At 35.2% G+C, this 10501-nt stretch overlaps 1 protein-coding gene and 1 non-coding gene across 2 annotated transcripts; one reads left to right on the plus strand and one right to left on the minus strand.

Moving 5' to 3' along the window:
* Window positions 1–7178: 7178 nt before the first annotated feature.
* Window positions 7179–8882, minus strand: GLRG_11849 (uncharacterized protein; the record flags this gene model as incomplete). The annotated part of the gene is made up of 3 exons (XM_008102529.1): window positions 7179–7716; window positions 7814–8073; window positions 8163–8882. 3 exons carry the CDS (start codon window positions 8880–8882, stop codon window positions 7179–7181), a joined length of 1518 nt encoding a protein of 505 aa, XP_008100720.1.
* Window positions 8883–9564: 682 nt separating this feature from the next.
* Window positions 9565–9680, plus strand: GLRG_12557. Its single transcript, XR_001139490.1, has one exon. It is a non-coding gene; the product is annotated as a 5S ribosomal RNA (ribosomal RNA).
* The last annotated feature ends 821 nt before the right edge of the window (window positions 9681–10501 follow it).

The following is a 10501-nucleotide window of genomic DNA, read 5'->3' on the forward strand; positions in this document are numbered from 1 at the left end:
GCTAGTAATTTAGCCTTAGTAGTTAATATTATTACTATACTTATTTATTAGCTTACTAGAAGACAAGCCCTCTAAATAGCTTTAGTGTATATACTTATAAGCTATAATAGTCTAGTAAGTTATTAGTAAATAAGGCGTCTAAAGTAACCTCTAATATATTATCTTTACTACCTAGTGTTACTTTATATTTAAGGTAAAAGTGCTATATATAGTAAAGATATCTAAGCACTTAATTTACTACTTTTTAGTAATTTAGATTTTAATTATAGTTAAAGTAAGTAAGCTAGCTAGCTATAAAGGTAATATCTAGCTAAGTTATTACTACTATATATAGGATTATCCCTACCTTTTTTTAATATATATTAACTTCTTATAATAAGGCTATATACTTACTAAGTAGTAGCTTAGCCTTTACTATAAGTTATAATTTATTATATTTCTTATTTATTAGTAGTAGTTTAGTTAATTTATTATAATATACTACTTATAAAAGCTAAAAATAATAGTTACTTTAGTTATAAATTACCTTAAGGCTAAAGAACTACTATAATATACCTCTACCTTTAAGGTAGTATTATTACTAAAAAGCTATTATCTTATTACTTACTTATACTTTATTTATATAGTAATAAGCTAATATATAGTTATTAATATAAAAAAAAAATATAATATAATCCTTTTTCTAATAGTAATTTTTACTAAGTACTTAGTAAAATCCTTATATAGTAAGCCCTTCTTTAAGGTGCTTTTACTATAGTAGAGGTAATTATTAGAGCCTATAAAGTGCTTTTAATAACTAAAAGATCTAGCTAGTAATTTAGTAGCCTAAAGGTATCTTTATAAATACTACCTTATTAATAGTAGTATAAATAAACGTATTTACTATATTATATTAAAGTAATTCTAAATTAAAGTAAGTAGCTATTACTATAAGTATTTTAAATAATATACTTACTAATATAGCTATATAAGTATCTTATAAATCCTTTACTTATTAGTTACTATAGACTATAAGTCTTACTTTAAATTTAGTTAATTAACTATATTTATTAAGCTTATAAGTATATACCTAATAGCAGCTAAAGATTTAATACCTTTTAGCTACTACTTATAGTACTATTACTTAAGATTTTAATATTTTATACCTATATAAATACGCTTTTTTAGCGTCTTTAAATTACTTTTTATATAGGTAGCTTCTTAACTATCTATAGATTAGTAGAAAGTATAGTAACTTCTAATATATACCTATTAGCTTATAAAGTCTAGTAACTTCTTTATTATACACTAGTAATTTACTAGTAATATCTTTATAATTATTATACTTATTAGGCGTTATATAGTTAATTAAGTAGCTTTAGGCGCACTTTAGCTAAAGGTAGTAATCTTTACTTATTAGTTAACTTTATAATATACTAGACTACGTTATTACCTATAAGCTACTTTATATATAGTCTATAATCTTTTACTATAAAGTAAGCCTTATAAAGAAAGCAGCCTTAAATAAAGTCCTTAGTATAATCTAACTACCTATATATATAGTAAGATAATACCTTTTTATAACGCCTTTAAATAAGGTTACTACTAGCTAGAGATTACCTAATAAGCTAGCTATTATTACTTAGGAATTTAACACCTTTTTACGCTTAGTTATATCTTATAAATTAATTATATAGGGATAAGATAAGGTATAGGGGACTACTATCTTTATTACTTTAGAACTATTAGTTCCTAGTAAGTTACTAGCTTATAGGCTATTAGCTATTAATAAATTAAGTAAGTTACTAGCTTATAGGCTATAGGCTATTAATAAATTAATTAATAGGCTATTAGCTATTAATTTAGGTATTTACTTATTAATTATTTTACTATTAGTAATTATTTAGCTATTAGCTATTAAATTAATTAATTTAGAGCTATTAGTTTCTATTTTACTACCCCTTATGTTAAAATCTATAAAGGCTATAAAAAAAGCGCTTAGTAGTAACAGTAGTATAGTAAGAAAAAGCGTAAATTTTACCTACTTATATAGATATTCTAGTGCGTTACCTAATTATAAAGCGCCTAGTAAAGTAATATTAGTATATTTTATTACTTTATTTATTTCTTTATTAGCTTCTTTATGTAATAGGGATTAATTACTAGCTATAATTAGCTTATTAATTTATTATTAAATTACTATAAGGTTAGCTCTATAGAGCTTATTAAGTAATCTATTTATTAATCTATTAAAAATTTATTTCTTATTAAATATTACGTTATATATAGTAAAGACCTTATTTTACACTAAATACTAAATATAATATAAATTACTAGATATATATTTAATAAGAAATCTAATCTATATATAGGCAGTAAGCTTTTACTAGTAGTTTTATAATAGTTATATATTTACTATTAGTATATATACTTAGTAGCTATAGGCTTATAGATATAAAAAATCTAGCTTTACTATTAGTAAAGGCTTAGTATACTTATTAAGTATAAAATATAAGTAAAATAATTAATATAGGGATTTCTACCCCTAAGCTACTAATAGTGTTTAATTATAAAGGTATATAGCTATAGTTATAATTTTAAGCTATAGGACTTTAGGTAATTTTATATTAATCTATATATATTACGCCTTAAGTTTAATAATTATAGTAATTTACTTAGCGCTGCTGTTTTAAGCCTAGGTATTTACTACTAACAGCTTATAAAGATTCTATAATTAAAAAGTATATCTATAAGTTACTTAAGGTATAGGATTTCTTAGTTAGCCTTAATAATTTTTAGTATAATTAAATATTTAGTTTTTAGTATTATAAAGAAGCCCCTTATTATTAAGTTAATAGTATCTTAGTAGTAGCTATATAGGTAGAAATCCTATATAAGGCCTATTACCTAATCTAAGATTATTATTACTAAGTAGTATCCTATATAGCCTTATTTAAGATTATAAAAGTCTAGCACTAAGTAATTACCTAGCGCTATATTTATAATAAATTTATAAGGCTAGTAGTAAATCTACTACCTTATCTTACTAAGACTATATAAATTATAGTCTTATATTATTATAGTGTTAACTTAGGTTAAATATACTCTATATATAGTATTTATAATTCTTTATAAAGCCTTAGCACCTAGGAAGCTAAGACGCTTATACTATATTATTATATTACTATAAAGTAGTTATTACTATATTAACGTTATATATTTATTTCTTACTTATTAGGTTAGTAGTAAATTATTAGTAGAGTGTATAGTAAAAGCGCCTTTACTTTCTTAGCTATAGTTATATTACTTATAATATTTAAGCACTTATTAGTTAGCTTATTCCTTAATATAGCCTATAAGGCTATAATCTATATGCCTTAGGTAATTATTACCTAGGCTTATATCTTACTATATACCTTACTAGTATAGCCTTATAAAGGAAATAAGTAATATAGTAAATACGTTATAATATATTACGTTATATATATAAAGCTTTATTAGTAAGCTATTAGCACCTTTTAAAGTAATCTCTATAGTACTATATCCTTTAATTATAACTTAAGTAGTACTAGCCTAAATATAGTTACTAATTATAGCTACTACTAATATTATAAACTATAATATATAGTTAAATATATAGTTAGTAGTGCCTAAATTAAGTAAAGCTAAATTACCTAGCTTATAGCCTTATAAAGTAGTATAAAAAGCTACCTTTATATAGTATTTACTATATAGTTAATATAACTTAGCCTTAATTCTTTATACTTATTTAGTAAGGTTAAGATTACTTACTATATACTTACTATATACTTATTAATTTATTACTAACGTTAAGTATTTATTTACTAATTATTAGGCCTTTATAACTTATTTATAAAGTAATAAAGGTATAATAAATAAGGATTAAAGTATATAAGGCACTTTACCTTTTTACTTACACTTTATTAATAGTAATATCTCTTATTAGTTAATTTATTCTCCTTTACTATATCTTTACTATATGTTAAGTTATTATTACTATTATTTCTAGTTAGGCTAAATACACTACAGCCTACTTAGCTATAATATAGTAAGTTATTAGTAAAGGCTTTAACCCTCTCTAGCGCTATCTTATAAAAAGACTACTAGTTAAGATTATTCTAATTACCTATTATTTTACTTATTACTATATATAAATCTAGCTAAGCACTAAGTAAACTACTTTATAAAGCAGTAGTAAGGTTATTAAACTAAATTAATAGCTATTAGTAGTTAGGTAAATTAACTTATACTAATTTACTATAAGCTATATTCTATTTATTAAGCTATATAGTAAGATCTTTCTTAGTAGTTAAGGCCTTTTACTAGGCTTTTACTAACACTTTACTATATTTATTATAAGTATACTTTATACGCTCTTCTTTAGTTATTCTTACTACTACGCTAAGCTTATTAAGCTATTTAGCTAGTAATTTATTAAATTTATAATATCTTTTTTAAAAATCTATAGATATAGTAGATTTAACTATATTAGCTATATTTTTAAGGTCTTTTTACTAAGTAGTATACTTATATACTTCCTTATAATAGTAGCTTATCTAGCTATTTAAGTATATAAAATTATATAAGTTAAGATTATTTAGTATTATTATATATTTAGTTTTATATATAAGCCTATTAGGTATAGCTATAATAGCTTTACTTCTTACTATATATAGCTATATAGTTACTTACTAGGATATCTTAGTAATTACTATAGCTATAGTAACCTCTTAGTAAGCAGTAAGCTTATCCTTAGTTAAGGCGTATAGATATTACGTTATAAGTAGCTTTATTAGTTTCTTTAGATATATCTTAAGGATTAATTAGTCTGCTGCTATAACCTCTAGGTTAATATACTCCTAGAGATTATAACGCTTTACCTTTACTTAGATAGCGTTAAGCTATATAAACTAATTACTATATAATTATAAGATAGTTACCTTATTATTATAGTTCTTATTAATTATTATAATAGTATTTGATTAGTAAATAGGTATATTAGTTATTATAGATATATATATTAGACTATTAATTATTAAATAGTAAGGATTATAATAGTTAATTAATTAATTTTATTATATGTTATATATCTATAGTAAATTACTATAGAAATCAGGAAAACCCCCTATTTCTTAGTTAGGAAATCCCTAGCTAATCCTAGCGATATTATTAGTAGACTTACCCTAAAAGTAGGGCTAATTTACTGCCTATTCCCTAACAATTTACTATAGGGCAACTATATATTCGCTAGTTAATTTATATATAATTCTACTACATTTAATAACACTACATATAGCCTTATAAAGGGCAACCAGGCTAACCTCTTATATATACTTATACTTTATTAGTATATTAATATATAGAAGCCTATTTAATATATATAGAAGCCTATTTAATATATATAGAAGCCTATTTAATATATATTGTTACTATTAATAATAATAGTAAAAATAAATAAAAAGCTTAATCTTTACTTAGTAAAAAGTTAAATAATAATAAGGTATAAAATAAATTAAGATAATTATTTCTTAATTAATTAAAGGCTACTATTTTACTTAATAATTTATATAACTAGAGGTATAAAAATTAAAAGTAAATATAATAATTTATTTCTTTTAATAAAGTCTTATATAGTATTTTCTTTATATAATAGTTACCTTTTATAACTAGGCTTTATAAAGTATTATATATACTTTATTTTATTTACTTAATAATAATTATTTTTATATTTAGTAGTTTTTAAGTATATAATAATTCATTAATAGTTAATTATTCCTAAAGAGGTATATTATAATACCCTTATATATATTATATATATTTAACTTTAGTTAACTAATTTCTTTAGACTAAAGAAATAGGTATTCTAAACTAAGTATTATTCTTATATAGCTAACTTACTTAAAGAATACGTATTTCTTTAAGCTAGATTACTTATCTCTATACTATAGATAGTTAAGCTGTTTTCCTTATGATCTTTCCTACCTAAACAGTGCCTCTACGACAAATGATTATGCTTTCTATCCGAATTTGTGCATGGCTAGATATCACCTGTTTACCTACACATGCTTTTGGCGCCCTGACCCGCTCGCCGGCTTACCATTGATCAGGAATCTCGCGAGGCTTGCATGTCACTTCTCTCCCAGCTGACGGAATAAACATGGTCTGGCGAAGGAGGAAACTTTTGGCCAACGACTAGCAGGCTGGCAGAAGTACTCTAAACGTTGGCTACCCCCAAAGTAGTGGGGGATCAGGTTCTTCTCTCAAGTCCAAAGCCACAAACTGACCATAAGCACAACTGGTAATAGGAAGACGGCTTCGCTTGCTGAAATCCCAAGCAGAGGCATTATTTGCGACCTGTTGGGACTACTATAGACGCAGTGAGAATGTAGGATGAAGAGCAGACTAAAGCTGGCAGAACTGAACTCAATAGTCGCATGTTTGTTCTCGTGAATCATTGCGAGAGGCGCCTTGGTCTGGGCTACTGAGCACTGAGCAATGCCTGGGTCTTGGAATAATCTTCCAAACGTCGTTCGTAGCCAAGATCCGTCACTGAGCAGTCTATGTTGGAGAAGGCAGAACACCAAGAATTCTCCGTTAGCTCATCACAAATAGTGATAAGTTTCGCCCAGGCGATGCAGCCAAGTTCAATTCAAGTGGGATGCGAATGCAATACGTGTTCCTGGTTTTGTGGCATGTATCAAGAATCATCGAGAGGCGATTGCTGGGTTCATGTCACCACGACCGTCTTTAAAGCTGCTGGGTTGATGCAAATTAAACGCTAGTGGCAATGGTGACGCTTAGACCTATCAGAACTAGGGTGTGCGTCGAGCTAATCTTAACATTGTTGAAAGGCAAATATGGAAGAGAGCAGGCCCACCCAGATCCCTGCTCACCAATATCCCGTTCTGCTAAGCGTACTGCTTCTCATGACCATCATTATCATCATGTCGTCGTCTGTCTGTGCTGCTGTTGACAGTGAGCAGGAATCTCCACTGCTTTCCAGCGCCGCAGCCGGGCCAACACCCGGTTTGGCAGTATCAGGCCATACGGTCTAATCTATGTAGTAACAGGCAAGAAACTGCTAACAGCCAAGCTGCTGAGCAAGGCCCTTGTTTACTTGATAAAGCGGAGCCGACCTGCTTCTGGTAAGACCCATGCTAGCTGAGCGAGAACTCGGATTATGCCCCAGAGGCAAGGAGTTCTGTTTTGAAGGCCTGCCAGAATACCTCACGAGACCAGCGCGCGAGGACCTGGAGGGAAGTAACAATCTGGTAGACGCCGTAGTGATCCGCAGTGCCGCCAATGTAGACGTCGCTCAGCAGGGTCACCTGCGACTCGCGACGCAGAGCGCCCACGAAATGCCAGTAATGGCCCTGAACGATGATGCCCGGGAGAAACTGGATCGCTGACGTCGGCTTCCACCCAAGGTCGTCAAGGCTCCTCCACTGGGCCGAGAGCCACGTGCCGAGCTGCAGGGTGGCCTTGTCCCACTCCTCTCGGGAACGCTTGGTCTCAATCGAGAGTGCTATCGGGCTCCGGTCCAGCTCGCCCAGATCCGTGTGATTGATGGACCTGCCGTGGCGGCGGTCGCGGACGGCATCCACAAGCCCGCTGTAGTCTTGGGTATCGCAGTCAGGTCGTACGATGAAGCAATAGTCGATCATTTTGGAAGGGGCTGACAAAGGCTTGAAGCTTTTGAGAATCTGAGACGAGGGACTGAGGGTTATGTGTCAGCGGCGCGTTCAACGGTAACGAGACATAGAACACGGGAAAAGTAGCAAAGGAAATAAGGAGGTAGTGGGCAGTGCCTCACCAGTAGGCATAGTCCAGCAGTTCTTCAGCATCATCGGCACGGAAAAGCCAGGAGAGTATCCGGTCATGGACCTTGTTATTCCAGGCAGCCTCAGCCTCAAGGAGTGTCTCGCACTTTGCGGCATCCTTGACCGTCTTGTTGACCCAGGTAAGGGATGGGATACGCCAGTCATCGGTGCCGGCGGCCAAGGGTACGGTGTCGCTACGAAAGGCGTGGGGAGGGATCGAGGATCGTTCGTTAGGATAGATGAGATGACAGAGCTGGAATGAAGAGAGCAGCCATAGTCAGTCAAGACGCCATCGCATTGCTTGAAGGGAGGGTAAGAAAGGTTCGGGTGATGCATCCATACCTCGTTGCGATATTGAGCCGGCAGCAGGTCGATACCGTGTCTGATCTTGTCCAAATCCTGTTTCAATTGCGAGAGCGAGGTCGGCAAGGGGACGGACGTATCGAGGAAGCTCTTGACAACAAAGCCGGTTTGGTCCAGTGCAGCGCCCTTGAGCTGCTTGGTGGGAGACTGATTGCCCGACTTGTTGGTGCTACCAGACTGTAGAGAAGCAGAAGACAAGCTTGCGCGCGAAGCAAGCTTTGCCTTTGGTGTGACCATATCCGACTCGCAAGATACCCCAAGACCATCCAGCAAGTCATCTCCCCCAAACACGTCGTCGTCATTGGTGTCATCCCGAAGTCGCCGCTTCCTTGTACCCTTGGGTGTGTTGCTAAAGGCCTCCATCAAGTTGGGTGGAGTGTCCCGGTCTTGCCTGGCTCGATAAGGACGCTGCTGCACGTCTGTGTTGCGTTTAGACGTAGCGCAGCTACCTGAAGAGATGGACGGAGACAGGAGGAACTGGGGTGGCGACAAGTCGGGCAGAGAACAGTTGTTCTGATAGGTATCTCTGTAGAAATGATATCGCGGACGCTTGCAGGGATATACGCCAGGCGGCGACGACGACGACAAGGCCGGGGCGTGGCCGTCGGCAATGGTGGTGATGTTGTCGGTCGAACAAGGGCGGGGTTCAATCAACATGAGCCAGTCGAGGATCGATTGTCGACTGTCGCTGGCGGCCATCCCACCACAGTAGAGAAGGGCTGAGCTAGTGACGATGACAAGTGCTGTCGCGGTGGGCTATTGTGATCGGAACAGGTGACTTTTGGCTACGATGCGAATGAAAACTGTGCGCTCTGCATTGATTCTTCGTGAGGAGAGTCGAATTCCAACGACCAAGGCGGTTTGGTGTGTGGAGACACGACACCTCGTTGCCCCAGTGACGGGAAGGTGGGTGCAGTCGCACGTTCTGGGTAGCACAAGCCGCGTTACGCCACAGGATGGACACGGGGAATCAGTGGATCCGATGGAGTCACGTGTAAGGTCACGTGGCATCCTCCCGATCCAGCCAACCCATATCTCTCACATCACCTTCACTAGCGATAGCTTTTATCCAATCAACCACCATCGTCCTACTGTTGCTACTGCCTTGCAATATCAGGATATCCCTCGTGACACCAACATTACCGTTGGCGCTAAAACCACTCGACATGATACAGTATGTCTTCCTCTTATGCACAAGCTACAATGTTTAGGAGAGCCAGAACCTGCTGTTACGTCTGTTCCAAACGTCTGTTAGTGGATAGGGTGTTTGCAAATAAAATCTGGTATATGGGATGCCCCAGGTACTAGCAACCTGTCTTTTGCTTTCCTCCCCTCAGCTGAGGGGCAACATAACCTCCACAACACCTACAAACCGTCACATACGACCACACCCACTGGAGAACTCGGGATCCCGTCCGCTCTCCCATAGATAAGCCAGTGAGGGCCGGATTAGTAGTTGGGTCGGTGACGACCAGCGAATACCTGGTGTTGTATGTGTTTTTCTTTCGATGTGTTTTTTTATCAAGTGGTGGATAAATAAATACCTGGTGGGTGACAAGGACGCTGCATGCACGCCCAAAAGGAATACGAGGCCTTGAGGGGCGCCGCGAGATAGGCAAGTGCAGGGTTTTCCATTTGCTTCGTTTGTTGAGGATAATGATGCAAATAGATGTGACGGGCGAGTTGTCACTAGATACAAAATGCGCCAACGAGTAGGCGCTTGGCTGAATACGATCTGCTGGAGGCTGGAGTGGCCGGCGGTTGGTGGTTGCTGATTTTATACCCGCACAACATCTTTGTAGTGTGGTAATAGTACATAGTGGTGCAGGGGGGGGGGGGGGGGGGGGGAGGAGGGCGATAAGGATGCGACCTTGAGAGGGACCGCCTTGTACTGGTATGATGGCACTGGCAAGATGGCACTGACACATCGTCGGTCTAGGAAGAAGAAGCTAGAGGAATCATCACTAATCACGATAGATACGAAATCAATGCATCTTGAAAACAGGTGGTTCCGTCTAGAGCATTGACATCCTCTCCACATGCCAACATATTAGACCGTCAACTCTATCCCAGCAAAGTCTCCCCGACAGGAACAGCAACAGCCTTCCGCATTCAATCCCTCCATTATTCAGTGGCTTCAATACTCCCAAAATCGATCCCATACATCATTCCCGCGACTCTCAGGGTCCGCTTGCTAGGGGGGTTTCCAACAGGGCATCATGGGCCAGGCCGCACGTGCAGGCTTTGATGCCTCCGTCGCCGCAAGTTTTGAAGAGAACTGATGTTGCTGTTGTGCAGCCGTTTTCCTCGGCCCCGCT

This window comes from Colletotrichum graminicola (assembly GCF_000149035.1).
Source record: "Colletotrichum graminicola M1.001 genomic scaffold supercont1.147, whole genome shotgun sequence".
NCBI lineage: Eukaryota > Fungi > Ascomycota > Sordariomycetes > Glomerellales > Glomerellaceae > Colletotrichum > Colletotrichum graminicola.